This window comes from Corapipo altera, unplaced genomic scaffold (genome assembly GCF_003945725.1).
Source record: "Corapipo altera isolate COAL_440 unplaced genomic scaffold, ASM394572v1 61286, whole genome shotgun sequence".
In the NCBI taxonomy this organism is placed as follows: domain Eukaryota; kingdom Metazoa; phylum Chordata; class Aves; order Passeriformes; family Pipridae; genus Corapipo; species Corapipo altera.
The window spans coordinates 3,557,679-3,576,285 of NW_020884907.1; the positions used below are offsets into that span (position 1 = coordinate 3,557,679).

The window sequence follows — 18,607 nt, forward strand, 5'->3', positions numbered from 1 at the left end:
AGGTTTTCTTGTATTAGCAACAGTACTGTCTTAAGTGCACAGTTTAGGTGATACAATCTCAAGTGCAAGCTTCTGCTTGGAATATTACCAGTTAAAGAGTACTCAGGTAATGGAGTGTCCTTTACTCTTACAAACACATTTTTAAGTCAGCCTATAGTGCCTGTGCTTTTGATACTCTCATCAATACTCTAAACTTAGTAGCTATTTCTGTCATAGCTTTTTTCATTTGATACTTTTTTCCAAAAAAAAGATGAAATGTGTAAAAAATATCTCTACTTCAGTTTCTTTCACTAATAAATCAGTCATCTGCAATATGTTCTTTTTGGTGCTGGCTATGCCTGAACTATGTACTTAAGTGAAACATATAGTAATCAGTTTAGTTTTGCGGTTTCTTTTTATATCATATGTAATTTGTGTCACACTTGCAGGTGCTGCTGTTTATTCAAGCGGAGGAAAAGGAAAACCATTCAGCGTAACAAATGAACATGGGAAAATGCTTAGTTGTTCACCTGTTGTCTTGTGATCTTAAAAAAAACAGCAACAAAACCCAAAGCAAAAACCTCCCTAGTAAACACATTTTCCAAGGACTCCGTGAGAAACAGTGTCATGCCTGTGTGCTTTGGTTTGGTTCTTCTGCACTGAACTTTTGTTTCTTAAATTCATCTATTCTGAAAGCTTTAAAATATTGTCGAATAGGAGTGGTTCTTTGACCGTCAACATATGGACCAATGATGGGATAGAAATGAACAGTATCTTGAGCAAAACTGAACTTGAGAAGAATTTCTTCTTTTCTAGGAAGTAGCAACTGTGTCTTAGATGAAGACAGATGTCATAAATCTGTTATTTGAGTTTGTAGCAGTGTATCAAAAGCAGTTCTCTTCAAAAATGCAGAAGAAAAATATGAATGCACAACCATATTGAAAAACAATAAAATCTTAAGATTTATTTTATGACATCTGCATTGTTTTTCTTCTTTTGTCCCAGTATTACTGCTTATATTGTAGCCAAATGGTCACTGTGTAGAGATACTGGGGAGGCTGATTCAATTTTTGACAGTTATCTAAATGCTGGAGATACTAATGAACAGAAAGTATTTCCAGTAGCCTCTTGGTTTGAAAGTCTGCTTTTGTTATGCTTACAATGAAAATTGCAGTACTATAGAAATTACAAGAGCATTTGTACAAAGAATACAGAAGTTTGTATAATTTAAGCTGTGCTTCTAATAATGTTAGCAAAATTGAATTACCTTCAAAAGAGATCTACAGAGCAATTATAAAAGAAGACATGTGATTCTGATTAAAGTGTAATCAGTATTAAAGCCTGTGTGTTCACTAAGGTAACTGATGATTGACATCATCTTTAATTTGAAAATATGAATGTGCCATGAAAAGTTAGAGATGTATTTGTAAATTATTTTGCTCTTTAATTTAGAAAACAAATGCAATGGAAGTGAGTTAGACTTCTCTCTATACTAGCCCATAGCACCCGAAATTTCCCACGATTGTTTTCTTGGAAGTTACTTGTCTTGCAGTGTAAGATAGGATGGCAAGGGTGTGTCAGGTACTTCTCTACAGTCCCATGAAGTGCTTGCAATATGAGCAAACCAACAGTTCTGTAGACAAGACAGCCCATTTTGCATTTTCTTTTTCAGAAAAGATATGCTTCTTTTAAAGCCATAATGACAGAGTTATGCTTTTGTTATGTTTAGCTACCAGTTATTAAAGAAAAAGTGTGAAAGGTGGAAGTGACTAGACAGATTTATTGACCAAAACTCAGATTATCTCCATTTTTTTATAATTCTTCTAGCCATTTTTTTCTATCCACAAATGTCTTTTGGCATACTTATTTATTTTTAATCTGTTTTGTGGTAACATTTAAAATGTATATTAAAATAAATGCACACTTTTGAATTAATCATTGCATTTACAAGAATTTTAATTGTATTTTGTAATTTATTTATCCTTAAAAGCCAAAAGTGTATTTTATTGTTTGGATTGTGTGCTTATATGTATACTTTGGTCTTCATTGTTATTTGTGTTCATGATCTCAAGTGTTTGTTGTAGAAAACCTGAATTTGGTCTACAAAACCTGTATAACAGGTCGTAAGGTTTCCATTCCACCAGTCTGTGTTATTGATTATTTCAAACTCATGAAGTTAGTTCTTTGTCTTTATTTGAGCTGAAAAGTAGGTTGCTTGACCATTCTCATATGAAAACATCCTTCTTTGTAGTACTTGACCAAATTTTTAGCTTTGTACATGTGGTATGTACACCTGATGAGTTTTATTCTCAGAGGTTTTTGATCTGTACAGTGTTTGTATGATCTGAACTCCATACACATAACAAAGTGTAATTAGTATGGACTTAAAATGGTCAAATATATAAAAACTGTTTATTTGCTGAAATGACTAGTATCTAGGCACTTGCTTTTCAGCAATTTTTTTAAGTGCTTGACTTAAATGCTGAAGAAGGTTTTCTTTTAGTGAAGCAGTCAGCACTGGTATAGGTGTGCCAATATGATTTGTATTTATATCCTGTTATTTTTCCTGTCTAAACTAATGAAGTAAATGTTGGTTGGATGTCTAAAGATGAAATACATCCCTGTTTAAATGTAAGACAAAAAATAAAGATAGTTTTGTAAAATTTGCCTTTTCCCCCCCCTTTCCTACAGTCCTAGATGAAATAATGATAGCTCTTATTTTAAGAATTGCTGAACAGATTTTATCTTTTTGCATGGCAAGGAATTTGAAAACATGATACTCATAATGCTGCCTTGACTTGCAGTTATAGTTATGTTTGTTTAGTTAAGAGGTGTTACTGTTACATGCTTTAATAGATCTGATAATAGCAATAGAATGAAGAGACTTCAATGCACTCATTTGAAATCTACTCAAAGATAAAGTCTATACTGGTCTCTGCCACTTGGAATAAGACCTGAAGAGTTCTAGGAAATTCATTAAAAGAAGGTGTTTTGGATTAGAAGAGACCCTTAAATAACATCTAGTCCAAACACAAAACACCACCACTGCCCTCCAGTACGTGGAGGGTATGGAAATCTTTCACTAGATCAGGTAGCTCAAAGCCCTATCCCACCTGATTTTGGATGTTTCCAAGGATGGGGCATCCACAACTTCTTTAAGCAACCTGGTCCAGTGTCTCACCAGCCCCATGTAAAAAATATCATCCTTACATCCAATCTAAATTTACCCTCTTTCAGTTTAATCTGTAATTTCTTGTTCTGTCACTACAGGCCTTGTTAAAAAGTGTCTCTCCATGTTTCTTGTGTAAATATTGAAAGGCCAAAATAAGGTAGTACTAGAATCTCCTTTTCTGCAGGCTGAACAACCCCAACTGTCTTAGGCTTTCCTCGTAGGAGAGGTGTTCCCATCCTCTCATCATTTTTATTTTCTTCTCTGCACTTTCTTTGAGAGGTTCAAGTGTTTCTCGTGCGCAGGACCCCAGGGCTGGATGCAGCACTCCAGATGGGGTCTTAGCAGAGTAGAGTGGAAGGGCAGAGAATCCTCTCCCTTGCCCTCCTGGCCACACTGCCTTTGACACAGCCCAGGATATGGTTGGTTTTCTGTGCACATTGTAAGCGCATGTTACCGATCTCATTTTTCATCCACCAGTATCTCCAAGTCCTTCTCCTCTGCTCTTAAACCCTTCATCCCCCAGTCTGTAGTGATACCGGAGATTGCCCTGAGCCAAGAGCAGGATGTTGAACTTGTCTTTATTGTCCTTCAGAAAGTTTGCATGGGCCTACTCCAGAAGCCTTTCAAAGTCCTAAAGCACATATTGACTTTTGATAAAGGTGCTAAGCAAACTGAGTAGGAAAGGTGTACTCCTAGGTCTGTTGTTTGTAACTAGAGGTGATCTCATGGGTGAAGTGATGACTGGTGGCTGTCTTGGCCACAGTGATCATGAAATTGTTGAGTTTAATTGTTAAGAACTGTACAAAAGTAATGGCTACCACTGAGAACTACTACAGGAGGTTGATTGATATATTTGCTTTAATAAAGTTCTTCATGCAACCATAACTGGCTAGAAGGGATATTGAGGAACAAGGTTTTTGGAGAACATCTCTTCTTGGAACCATCTTTCCTGCAAACCTGGAAATAATTTTCGTCCTTTATAAATGCTAAACATGACAAGGTGCTCTTTTGTCCCATCCTTGAGGTCAGGAGAAGATGAATCTGCTGACTCATCTGGAGCAGAAGCAGATCATGATCCTGCTCTCCTCACCACCAAGCTTAGACTGCAGCCCCACCTGTCACTCAAAGTAACTGGTGGCTGTGCAAGCCTACCCAGAAGTTTTAGGTGTCCAGGGAATTAGACTTAGAAGATTGACATCTTTCAAAATTATTATTTTATAAGTAAGTGGGACATTTCTTTGTCTGAGAACTATGAGGAGAGTGTGTCCTGCTGATGGAAAGTATTTCCACCTGCTGAAAGTTAAAGTCTGAGGCTGAAATCAAAGCAGAAACACTATGGCTGTATTGGCTTTGTGTGGCAAGGTTTTGGTAGTAGAGGGGCTACAGGGGTGGTTTCCGTGAGAAGCTGCCAGAAGCTTCCCACATGTCCAACAGAACCAATGCAGCCATCTCCAGGACAGACCACCACTGGCCAAGGCCAAGCCCATCAGAGTCAGCAGTAGTGCCGCTGAAATAACAAACTTAAGAAGAGGAAGGAGTTACTGTGTGGGAGCAATTACTACCAGAGAAGGAAGGAGTGAGAATATGTAGGACAAACAGCACTACAGACACCAAGGTCAGTGAAGAAGGAGGTGGGGAGGTGCCCCAGGCACCAGAGAAGAGATTCTCCTGCAGCCCATGGTACTGCCCATTGTGAGGCAACTGTGCCCCTGCAGCTCGTGGAGGTCCATGGTGGAACAGAGGTTCACCTGCAGCTGATGGAGGACCCTACACTCCTCCTACACACCACACCCTCCTTTGGTGGATGCCCAAAGGAGGCTTTGACCACATGAGAAGTCCATGCTGAACCAGGGTTGTGGCAGGACTTTTGGCCCAGTGGAGAGAGAAGCCCATGCTGGAGCAGGTTTGCTGGCAGGACCTGTAAGTCCATGGGGGAGCCCATGCTGGAGCACTTAATGAAGAACTGCAGCCCATGGAAGCACTCACACTGGGGAAGTTCAAGGAGGACTTTCTTCCATGGAAGGGACCCTATGCTGGAGCAGATAAAGAGTGTGAGGAGCTCCCCCCCTGCGGAGGAAGGAGAGACAAGAGACAATGTGTGATGAACTGACCACAGTCCCCATTTTCTGTCCCCCTGGGGTGGAGGAGGTAGAGAAATCAGCAGTGAAGCTGAGCCCAGGAAAGAAGGGAGAGATGGGGGCAAGGTGGTTCAAGTACATTTTGTACCACTTGAACAGACACAAAACTCGCATATACTGCCGAATTAGTTTTTGCATGGTGTGCTTCCTTTTTTTTTTTTTTTTTCTGTGGAGTTTTTTTGGTTGGTTGGTTTTGATTTTAAACAGATTTCCTACTATGGGTGCTAAAATACTGTATTTCACTTGTGCTGCAATGCTGCCACTTAGAGTGAACATTTGAAAGTTCTTACTATATATGCTTTGTAACTGAAATCATTATTTTTAAATAAAATATGCTTGAGAAATATCACTAGGAATTGAATAAGTGCTTCAGAAAATGCTTCGTTTTGTAGCTAAAATCTGTTACTTAAAAAACCCTAAACAAATAACATGCACACAACCCCAACACAACGGCTCATCTTGTGTTAAATATATTAAACTGTTGTAAATGTTGATGCACTAGGAAAGTTCAATAGGTGGCTAATCTCACTGGTCTTCAAAAAAGACTTTACCTTTGTTTTTTAAGAACTATCCTATAAATATTTTTATGATTTACAAATTGTTGATATTATATTGTTTTAAATAATACAGTAGAGCATTTTCTATACAATAAGGCATGGAAACATACTTACAGAGCACAAATGATATCTGCATATTTCTAAATCCATTTATCTAATTAAAGGAAAAGCAACTGATATTTCTAACCAGAAAAATGCATTCAAATTTTCAGTAACTGTCTTTTCATGACAGCAGTATCTAATGTTCTGAGCCTTCCAATAACTTTGGAAGTTTAATATACAAATGTGTAATGCAGAAATTAGCACAGTAGCTATAGTTACTGTGTACTGATGATCAGCTAGGAACTGAAATACTAGTGTGCAGATGAAACTGAATTGAAAATCAACCACATCTTTCATCATGGAACTACAACAGTGCAGCTATTGATCTGGTTTAATAAGAACATGAAGCTTAACAGCTTATAGATCTCTTTGGGATCCTTTCCTTCCATACTCCAAAAATGTAAGAATTTGCCAATGGGATAAGAATACATTAATAAAGCTCAGGCACAGACAGGCCTGAGCCTCACTGTTTTGGTCCGATTTGTTTTTTTGTTGTTTTGTTTTGTTTTGTTTTTTAATTGTATTATTCAGTAAGTTTTGAATCTGTGTATTTGATATTTTTTCCCCTGTATGGCAGGGTGGTGCCATACACGTAAACTATTTGCTGACCTAAAAGAAAGAAAAGGGAGTTGGGGAAAAAAGCAATTTGCATAAACATTCTCCTATAGATGATTTTAATGATGAATTTAAAATGTGTGCCACAACTGAAAAACATGAAGCATCACATTTCCTTTCATGTCAAGCTGGTATGACCTTCTTTGTTGGGAATAGCAGGAAGTATTATTTCTACAGTAAATATGCTACACTTTCAGCCCAGTAGTTGTGGAGCAAAAAACTTAACATGAATAAATACAGAAATAAATTGTCAGGTCACATTTCAGTGAGAGTTCATGTTAGGCAGTAATAAAAATGGAAGAGCTTACCATGAAATGAAAATCATAATGTAAAGATCAAACCTGCCTATGACAGTCTTTTAAGAAAAGATGTTGGACTGAAAAGATTACAGTTTTGTTTTAATAGACAGTAACACAGTACAGCAAAACTAGGGCATTTCTGATGGATAGATGTGTTATGAATTAGGACCTGATTTAGTAGAAAAATGGCATCTACTTCCATGTGGATGATCGTACTGTGCAAGAAAAACTGTCTTTCTTTTTAAACATGAGTATTGCTCTTAGATCACAACAAAATAAAGCAAAAGTATAGTTAAATAATCAGCTGTTATAATTTTTAACTTTGGGATACTCATGCACTGAACTTTATGGTTGCTGAAGTGATTTAAATTCAAACATTCCAATTTAGCAATTTATGGACATCACTGATACTATGCTAGTTTGTACCTTTCCTTCTGTAAGCACGCTAATGTAAGAGCAGTGTAGCAGTGAGACATCATAACCCATGAGAGAAGGTTCAGAGCTAAAAGCATAAAATCAGTTTAAATGGAAACTCAGCAGATCACGTCTAGTCAGTGTGTCATGTGAAGATACAAAGTTGACTCAATAGCTGTGAAGCTTTTAATGAAGTATATTTAAACTAAGATGGCTTATCAGAATCCACAAGCAGTCTCAGCATAGACAGGTGATTGTAAGGATATTTTTAATGACTTTTTGTGATTTTTTTCAAATGTAGTTTTTCCAAATATGCTTAATTCAAATTAAGAGTGAAAACAGATAAGGTTTTTAAAGTCATTGTACAAGAACAGCCATGCTGCAGCAGACTGACTGTGTACTGAGCAGAGTAGTCTGTCACTAGTAGTGTTCATCATCAGATACCTAAGAAAGAATATGAGAAAATGAAAGATTATATTAATACTTCTTCCAGTACTCATCTCTCTCAGCATTACAGAGTTCAGAAACTTTCTCAGTCACAAGAGGTATTTATCAGTTTAATTTTGATTTTTCTTCCATTAACTTGTCTGATTGCTTGGTTGATGTCTTGAGAAAACTTTTTAAATATAATTTTTGGTCATCTAAAAAATGCATCCCCTATTTTCTTTTAAACAACAATGTAAATTTAAACTGTAGTTAGAGAAAATGCTATTAACTACCATTGTGCAGATATGTTTGTACCTAATTCTAACATTTTTTTTCTTTTTGTCTGACTTCAAGATGCTGTTTTCCCTTAGGCTTCCACTTCTATTTCAGTATTCATTTTAGCCTGTGTAGTCATTGACACAAGGCCTTGTCCTGCCTTTACCTGCAGTGTGAAGTACCGTGTTACAGCACTAATATTTACAGAGGAAATACTATCTTCTGAGGTTATATGTACAAAATCTCAGTAATAACAGAGAGAATACAAGTTTTTTGCCCCCTGCCTTAACATCATAACTTACAGTCTGTGAACTGTTTACTACAACATTAGGCATGTGAAAGCAAACTTCTGCAATCATGATGGCTGGCTTCAGTAAACCCAGTCTGCTAAATTAGAGCAATTTACTACTGTAAGTTTCTGGTTGTAAAACTCTAGAGACCACTAGTAATAATGTAGCTTCATAAATGTTGTATTGGCTGCTTGCATTTTATGTATTTGCCATTGACTATGTATGATCCTTCCATGGATAATGCCTGGTAACAGTCTGGCTGATGATGAGTTAAATTTGCAGGTATGCAAAGTAGTTGATTTAGGCCATCCCCTTTCTTGAGGGGGAAGATACACTTCAGTGCAAGCTGTCCACTCAGAAATGATGCACAAAGATAAGAATCACTGAAATCACTTAGATAATCTGCTGTTTCTTAGGCAAACGAAGTAAATAAAACAGCTCATTCCTCCAATAACTTCTCTGGTAGAAAAGCAGATGCCTTCTGTCACATCTCCATATTTCTTATGAGGCAAAAGCTGTAAAAATGGTTTTTTAACCTTCTTCATTCCAAAAATGTTTATTTAAGTTTGTCTAAGGAAAGCTTTATCACCCATTTCAGACATAGGGAGTTTTTTTGAAAGTAAACTGGACTTCTGTATTTTGGATATTCTGTACTACCTAGCTCACAGGAATATTGTGAATGGCCTTGCCTGCAAATTTTTCGAGGTGGTTACATGATGAGCATTGAATGTGTTTGTATTTCTCCGACACCTAAGACTTGTACCGTGTATATAGTAACTTGAATTATGTGCCCAATAAAACTACAAAGTCCTTACCTTTTTTTTATTATTTTTTTTTTCCCTCGGTGGTATGTGCAAGTAAGCTTATTTCAGGAAGTGACAGGAAACTTCTCACTGGGCAGGAGGATGAAACATACTCAATAGATGTTTTGAGTGACTTATAATGTATGATGGATGTGGGTGGTGGTCCAAGACAGTGAAGAAATCAATAACTTTTTCTGGTCTTTCTTTTCAATGAGGTGAGGCTTGCCTGGTTTAAATTGTCTGCTGCTTTTTGTTACACCTCTGGCTGCAGCAGGTGGGTCGAGCTTCTGGTGCCCAGCGGACCCGAGGCAGCTCGGGCGGCAGTATCTGCACGGTGGAAGAGCTACTCTGACGGTCGAATCCGCGGTGGAGCTGAGCAAAGGAGTCCTGCATTCCTGTCATCTCTTTCCCCTATCCCTCCCTCCTCTTGCCTGCGTGTCCACCGGGAAGTGAGGGCGAGGGTGTGGGAGTCGGGGTCCGGCGAGCGGAGCCAGCGCTGGATGTACCACTGGATGTGCCACTGGATGGCAGCATTGACTATGTGTTGGACCGCGCGGCACTGCCGGGGCCGGGCTGGGCTCTGGTTCAGCCTCGCTAAACATCAGCCGGGTAAAAGATTGATTGCAATGCAAATGTATTTATAACCACTAGAGATAGTCACCTTCCACCCCAATTAGCCTTTGAATTGATTTAGTGAGAAAAACATCTATTATGGAATAAAAGTCTTAGAGATTAGTGTTGCATTATTTCACTACATTTGAAATAGCTGTAGGTAAGAGGGTCTTACAGGCATCAATAAGCTTTAATATTATAAAGTGCTTTTAGGCTACATCAGAAGCAAATTACAAGTCAAAGGTTTGTTTGCTGAGTAAAATATAACTACAGGTATGTTGGGTATGCTGGGACTTTGTGGTATTTACAAAATCTATCTTATAAAGTTTTTCTTTTCTTGCTTTTATTTTTTAAAAGGGATTAGTTCACTGGTTACAACAATGTGCTTCTTTCTGCAAGCTAACAGAAATCAGTTATGTTTTGAAGTTGTCTGATTTTTTTTCTATTTTCTGTTCTTTCCAAAGAGCCTGGAGTGGTGGAGGAATGGTGGTGGTTCTTTCTCTGGCGTATGAATCTTAGGTACCCCATGATGTCTGATTAGTATTGCTAGGAAAGAATCCAGGAAAGAAGAGAGTTCTCTACTGGAAATTATTGTAAGGAGCTGGTCTGGTTTAATGCTTCTAATTAAAAGACCTAATTTATATCACATTGAGTTTCAGTTACAGGTGAGAAGTGTTATTTCTTTGAAAGGCAAAATTTCCCTGCATTTTATAATATTGCTCTGTTTTTGCTGCTTTGATGTAAATTAGCTTCCTTTCTAAGGAATACAATGTGAACAAACAGCCTTTGAAAACAGAACTGGAGCTGTAGCTGGATGCTTCCCAATTCAGATTCTGCACCTCCCACCCTCCCCCCTTTCCACTGTAAAATCTGTACAAGTCTTTGCTTTCTATTTATGTATTCATTTGTGTTTATATAAAGGATGAAGCTTAATGAAGTCTGTGCAGTCACAGCAGGATAAACCACTGTGAGATCAGATGTGGCCCTGTGCTGTGTGTGAGAGCAAGACCTTTGAGCTGTGAGTGTTCTTATTCTCTGTATTGTCACTCAATTCATCTTTGTTTAATCCATACCTTATATGGTTAACAACATTAAACATAAAAGGTAATTTCAAAATACACTTCCAGCTTTTTACATTTTGGGAAAAATTATAACTTATTCTGTTCTTTATGACAATAGAAAAATATTTTATGCAATCCAGAATGCTGGCTTTGAGGGCTTGAACCACAAAGATCACCTTCCTTCCACTCCCCACAGCATCTATTGACTGTTTTGAAGTCTAGTCTGAAATTTACCTGAATTCATAACAAATGCTTGTATCTAGATGACAAAATATTTTTATTGATGCTGAGCAAAAACACATTCCTTGGTATGAAATTTTAAATGTATTTTAGATATTTGTATTTATAGTTTGCTTTCTGACATTTAAATAAATAGTATGGGGACAAAGAAAAATGAAAAAATAGGAGGCAAATTAGCAATGTTTGCCAAGTATGTCTTTGAATGCACAAAAGTGTTTAAAAATGTAGACTATGCTATAAAAATTGGAAGGAAAAAAAGTAAAGTGAATAATTCTGCTTCCAACTTCTTTTGTATCCCTCTTTTGGATATCTACAATGCACTGCAGCATTGATACCAGATAATACAGTGATATCCCACTTAGTCATGGTGAGGCATGCTTGACAATCTATCAAAAATCAGCTGGAAGCAAAACCTCCTGAAGGCAGCCTAGATCTGATGGGATTTGTCTTTATGTGTGTGTACATAAGTGTGAGATACGCGAGATTTAAACATAAATGGCATGCATGCAAAATACACTGGGATTTAAAATATGTATTGTACGTTCTGCAAAATATGTGCTCCTGAATATCTCCAATTCTGAAGAAATAAGCAGTCTGATAAAAATAGAATCCAGGGAGCTAATATTGGCATTGATTTTTAATTTACACAGAAGTTATTACAAATATATATCAGTGTCAATTAAAGCAGTTTCATTGCTTACAACGCATAGGAAATCAGATTCCATAATTACATTTGCCATGCGTATGGTAGCCCTGATTCTAAGGTTCAAAGGTCACTGACAACTAGCATAAGATTTAAAATTAAATTACACTAAATTTTGTTCACTATCATTACTTCAAAATTTGACAGGAGAATATGAATGTTAAATCCAAAGAATATATTCTGGCAGCAAACCTCAGTTGTCTTTTCCCCAAAGGTTTTCTTTAGATGTTTAATTTTGTATTTGGTTCATAGGAAATAGTTTATGTTGTGCCTAGGTAACCAGATAGAACTTATTTACCATATAGGCAAGACTTTATGCAATGTTTGTAGTAGCCTGGGAACATAACAGTGTAGATAAGATTAATAAAAAGGCAAATGTAATAATCTGGCACTGGTTAAACATTTCAGTGGATAGCAACAAAAAAAGTCAGTTCCGTCATAGCTGTAGGGTTGTATTTATATTTGTGGACTTTATGGTCTTATTTTCCTGTACAGAAGTTTTTAGTTCAATTTCTTCTCAAATTTTATTATATTTTTAGTCATTAAAATGTGTCTGTGTGTGAATTCAAAGTTTGGTAGATGCTTTTCTGAGGAAGGAAATATTAAAATGTGGGAACCTTTCTGCAAGGATATAATTTTAAAGCATGTATTCTGATAGCAGAAAGTAGATGCAAAAAAAAGACACTATTTCAATTTTCTCTGTAGATACAGTTTGAATATTTATGAAATGGTTTCAGCAATTAATGATATGAAGACAGGAGTACAACACCGAGGAACCTACCCTGATTGAGCTTTGTCTTGTGCCCTGATTGGCAATCTCAGATGTTCTAAGAGGATCTGCACAGACAGCTGAATATGGGATCTGTGCCCTTTATATAACTGTGGAAATGAAACGGAATAGACTTGGGCCTATTGTTGGAAGGCATTGCTAATCCTTCTTTAAATGAGGGCAAGCTGTCAGCTGTTCTCAGAGATGTGATGGTTCAGCCTCTCGAGGTCTGTGAAACTGTTGCTTGATGCTAATATCCTATTTAGTTGTTGTCTGATGTCTGAGAGATTGAAAAATATTACAGTCTATAGTATTTCCCATGCATTGGTTAAAGTTACTTAAGTCTAGTGAAAAACAGGGATATAGCTTGAAGTTAGTTAGCTTAAAATCAGCCTAAATAAAAAGGCAGTTTTCAGAAGATGGTAACCTACAGTGATTCACTTGAGTGAAAAGTTTTCAGACTGTACATGAGACTGAAAAAAATATATCCTGTGTCCAAACTTTTGAGAGAGGGAAAGTGTCACAAAACATGAAAACCATTGATTCCTCAGAATGTTTTTTCCTTCTTAACAGGTGAGAGTGTTATGACAGACATGCAATACTGTACATATGCATGTTGTTAGAGCACTTTGGTTAAAACTTAAAAACACATAGAAATTTTCCATGTTACAGAACATAAGCAAACGAGCCTTGAGCTGAATAAACAAGGCAACACAACATTGTCTAAGTTAGTGTACTACATATTTCTAGGGGTATGCATAAGGAAAGTATTAATGAATTCTGTAAGGAAGAATCTACACTTTATGAACACGATTAGTCTGCAAGAGTCTGTGTGAAGACATGAGGAGAACACAGGTCAAACAATATAATGTTTTTAGTCCACATTACTATATTAATGAGAAACCGAACTATTTTTCAACTTCTGGTTAAAGATAAAATGTGCATTATTTAGGCAATAAGGTGTTTTTCTATTTCCTATATAGGAAAGAAGGATTATTTTTAGAAAGTGTTGAAGTGCCATCAGTGAACTAATGGTTATAGTGTGCTTAAAAAATGCGTTATTTGACATCACTGTGAAGTGTTTCTGGATAAAATTTGTGGTAAAATTAACATGTGTTAATCTTAGTGAAGATGTTATTTCTACCAGAAAAGTAAATGAGTTTGAAGCAAAGTTGAAGCAAACTCTCAAGAAACACCAAAAGTTGCAGGTTGATGATGATATTACATATGAAGATCAGTTTGAGGTAACATCACAAATGTAGTCCAAAAATGTAAAAGATTTGTTTGCTAGACAATCAAAAGCTATGTCGACAGTAGATGGTTATTCTAAAATCACAAAAAGAGCGTTGTAAACTTCTGTGTATATTGATTGCTAGACAGCACATCAATTGTCAATGCAGATAATGGGGTACAATGTGAATGACTTGAAATGAATTGCTAAAGTATATCTCTTTTAACGTTGGGTCAAGTATGTGTGCACCCTGTTGCAGACTGTATAGTAGTCACTTTATAAAAGCAAATATCCTGGAAGATTGTCTTATTTCTTTTTCTGCTTTAGAGAGAATTTAGGAAATAATACATGTTGAGTCCCCAGCCTGAGTAGGAGAACAGGTGATCAAACCATATAAGAAGAATGGACTTGAAAACAACAATACAGAGGTGCTTTGAAGATTTAAAAACCCAAGAAGATTGAATCAGAGCCTGAATTTTTTAAAAATAGGATTACTGTGTACTCCTTCAGCAGAGAAAGAAATAAAGTTATTTTTCTCTTTAACATTTTGGCTGACAGAGAATACTTTGGTTTAGATGATATTACTTAATCAGTGTCCTCTGTGCTGTATTTCTTGAGAAATACACAATTCTCTGTTGCTCTCTCTCCCCTCTTTCCTTCAGTATCTATTATTTTTTCTTTCATTATGATAAAGGCTTTTACTTAAAAGCTCTCTCGCAGGCTTTTCTTGAATGACCAGAGACAGTAGCTAATCTGAAACTGAGTGTCTTAAAGGCCTAATTTTTTCATCTGAAAATATTGCACTATACCTCTAAATAAGAAAAGTGAAATTTATACTGTGCTGACAGTCCTAGGAAATTTGTGATTATATTTGGTATTTATAAAGCCAAAAATAGCATATAGCACTTTTGTAAATTGCATTTTTATAGTAAAAGTAGCATAAACTTGCTTGGTTTTTCTCTGGGGAATGTTTTTTGGAACAAAGGAAAAATAAAACTATTTTACAATAGGTTTGATTTTACTGCCTGCCACATAAAAAAGTTTGAAGTTCTCAAAATTGTTTTACTGTTTGCACTGAAATAGTGTGGAAGAATAACACTGAGGATTTAAGACCTCCCACTGTAGCCATACTTATTTTTGAGGAAAACTGTCTGCCTCTAATAAACAATTAATGTACACAAATTCAGTCCCTGTAATATTTATGTGTTTTATTTTCAGTGAAGAAATTCTTTGGATATTTGCTGTCTTTTGTAGTTTTATTATTTTTGAATTGAGGCTGGAGAAAACACTTGTTTTATGGGAGGATCCTAAGCTATGAGAAGGAAAGAATAGTCAGAAAAAACTGTGAAGCAGATATGAGATGGCTTTTTCTTTTTTCATTTTTTTTTTCTAGTGCAGGCAGGGTAGCACTGTAATGCATCTTGAAGATCTGTTGACTCCTTGTCAGCTCCTGATTTTAAACTTTTTCAGTTTATATGACTCTTTGCGACACACATCAAAGCTCCTGATAAATAGCTTGCTGTATTTTAAAGATCTCTTAGAAAGAACTATTGGAATAAAGCTGAAAAAAACTTTACATTTTTAAATTTGACTTAGGTTAAGAGCAGTTACTATCTGATGTACTTTAATGTCATTAGTGCTTTGAAACTGGTTTGTAATTGACACGGATTTGCATGATATAAGCCATTATCAGGACTGTCACATTGTTGGCATTCTCAGAAGACACAGTGTTTAAGATCAATATAGTGACTAAACAAGGTTAAAATGAATTATGGGAATTTAGAGGATAAATTCCAGTAGACCAGTCTTTGAGCAATGGGGTCTAGTGGGAGGTGTCCCTGCCTGTGGCAGGAGGGTTCGAACCAGATGATCTTTCAGGTCCCCTCTAACCCTGGCCTTTCTATGGTTCTATGAAATAAGATGTCGAACTGAACAGTGTTAGACATTTTGAGAATAATATCACCAAAAGCACGAGACTTTGCAAGTAAACTGCTATATCAGAACCGTTTCTGATTATTTTTTGTAATTCGGATAAGAAAAGACTTCTGCAGTAACAAGCATTCCAGTATTAATTTATCCAGTTGTAGAAATTCCACGGACTTAGGTCAAGCAGAGATAGCTGAACCCCAGTTGTTCATGTTCTTGTCTTCCAGCTCTTGTGTTTTGATTTTTCATATATTTTTAGGTCATGTATAATCTGCAATGTATTAGATCTTGCTATAAAATAGATATCAGGAGATGTATCTGTTCACCTGTATGGACATAAGAGATGACCTTGGGAGTTACAGCTGCTTTGTATTGCCCAAGGTCACAGATAAACATCATGGAATATAAGCAGAGGACAATATGGCAATTGTATGATGTTGTATGACATGCAGATAAACATTAAGCAGTATCTTTCCCAACTATGATCTGCTACTGCATGCTATGCCATACCCATTTTATAGATAGGAAACCAAAGCCGTGAGAGATTAAAACTCTCTGTAATTCTGTGATATAGGCCACACTGCTCGAATCTAAAGCTTCTGCCAGCAATTCTGCCTCCACTTAGGTCACAGGATAATTTGGGCTTTAGTGGCACTCTTATCACACATTAGCAGTTAAAATGCCATGTTGGAAATGCACTGTAAAGTATGCTTCTTTGAAAGAAACAGTGTAGTTTATTTCTTCCTTTCTTTATTTTTTTAAGATGGTTTTATGAAAGCCATGCTACTTTGGATCCCTCATTAATTTATTAATTAATTAATGAGAGTGTCACTCTCATTATTTGTGACTGTTTAAAAGCTGGTTAGTCATTGCCTTCTTTATACCTTGAATAAGGCATAGTTAGCAATGAGATAATATTTTTTTAGTTTTATTTTGTTTTGTTTTGTTTTTAACAGGCGCTTCCAATTTGTGGAAATGTAGAATTTGTTTCCATAGTAACTTTCAGACTTCAAGGCTTGTGGGAAGAAGACTGGTAAGTGTATGATTTAGATTATTCTTACTGAGTTTTATTGTGTTTTAAATGTGGTAAAATTGGAACAATTTAGAGTAGTGAGATCTGGAAGGTCTGACCTGAAATATTTTGCAAATGTCTTTGTTATTCTGAAGTACAAATAATTCTAAAAAAAATTTGACTCTGAATAGGTTTGGTGGTCTTGTTTGAGAGTTTTGATTTTTTAATTAAGTGAGCTTAATATACAATAGTTGTAGGACTGAAATGTTATTTTCATCCTGCTATTTCAGAAAAACCACTTTATTTTAGGAAAGCTGAAATTTTTGTGAGTAAATACTGAACCTGAGGCCTAATTACATTCCTTGTATTTGTTGTTATTAGTTCTATATATGACGTGTTTATTTCTTTATTACTAATTCAGTTGTCCAAATTACCAAAAAAACCCCAAATATTCTTATACTGTTTCCCCTCAAGGTGAAAGTAATCAAACAGAAGCTCTTGAAATCTGAAAATAGTGCTTCAGATTTGAGCTACAGTCTTGTGATTTCAGTATTATCAAATACAAATGTGAACATGTTTTTGATTGAGCTTCAAAGCATGGTCTGTACATAATATGAGTATGATTACTATCTTCTTAGACTTGATTTTCTTTTCTTGTAGACGTTGTTAGTACAAAACCACCAGTGGTCATCAAGATCATGTACGAATATATATACAGCTGCTCTTCAAGGCTGGCTTCAGTTTATTTGAGGAAACATCTTGCATCTCTAATATTTTAACGTTAGAAAAAAGGATGAGCATTTTTTGAGAGCTGACAGGGGTCTACAGCCCATAAAATTAAGGAACTCATATTGACATATGAGAACATATATTGAGTATTGGTTATTTTTAATGTTCTTAATGTAAGAGATTATCTCTGACTAAAAAACTTGATTGGACCCAAACACAGTATCTGAACTGTTGTAGGCAAGAAATGTTTGTTTTTCTGTAGCTTACTTTTCTTTGGTTAGGCCAATTTTTAAAGGTTTTCTTTAGCTTTCAAAAAAACCCAAACTTGCCCTTAAATGCATCTGGTTTGTAGTATGGGTAACATTTATTGTTCATAAAACTGAAAACCTTATGAAGAGTAAGAAAACATAACACAGTTAGATCTTGGAAGAGAAATCATTCTGCTGAGGATATTTGGCATTGCCTGGAGTTAATGTGTCAATATCATTCAGTTTTATCATAATTTTGCTTGGATCCCCTCCATAGAATATCTTAGCCTTACCAGGTTTTTTTTCGTTGTGAATATGCATTTGAATCTACAGAACGGATACCAAATCAGTCTACTTGCTATAGAAATGTACAAGATTAGGACAACTACTTAGATAGGATTAAATATGCCTAATTGTATTTTATGGTGGGTTGATCTTGGCTGGATGACAAGTGCCCACCAAAGCTGCTCTATCACTTCTGTCCTCAGCTTAACAGGGGATAGTAAATAGAACAAAGTGTTTGTGAGTTGAGATAGGGACAGGGAGAGGTCACTGACCAATTGCCATCATGGGCAAGGAGACTGGACCTGAGGAAATTGATTTATTGCCAATCGACTCAGAGCAGAAGAATGAGAAATAAACCCAAACCTTAAAATACCTCCCCCCCACCCTCCCCTTTTTTCCCAGGCTCAGCTTCATTCACGTTTTCTCTACCTCCTCCCCCGCAGCAGTGCAGGGGAACAGGGGACAGGGGATGTAACAGTTAATTGCATGTTGTCTCTGCTACTCCTTTCTCCTCAGGGGGAGTGCTCCTCACACTCTTCCCCTATTTCATCACGAGTGCCTTCCAGGAGGTGTAGTTCTTCAGGAACAGGCTGCTCCATTGTGAGTTTCTCACGGAGTGACAAGTCCTGCCAGCAAACCTACTCCAGCTTGTGCTCGTCTTTCCACAGGTCACAAGTCCTGCAGATGTCTGCTCCAGCACACCTTCCCACAGGTTCACAG

The 18,607-nt window shown here is 36.5% G+C and overlaps 1 protein-coding gene across 11 annotated transcripts in view; it reads left to right on the plus strand.

Moving 5' to 3' along the window:
- The window catches only part of CSNK1G3 (casein kinase 1 gamma 3), a 67,530-nt gene extending 64,894 nt beyond the window's left edge, over positions 1–2,636 (plus strand). For all 11 annotated transcript variants that reach the window (XM_027652501.1, XM_027652508.1, XM_027652500.1 and 8 more), the window contains one exon: positions 429–2,636. Coding sequence is in view for 2 of the 11 variants with exons in the window: in XM_027652504.1 (XP_027508305.1) it covers positions 429–483 (55 nt within the window). In the remaining 9 variants the exon portion in view is untranslated. The remainder of the gene's footprint in view (positions 1–428) is intronic.
- The last annotated feature ends 15,971 nt before the right edge of the window (positions 2,637–18,607 follow it).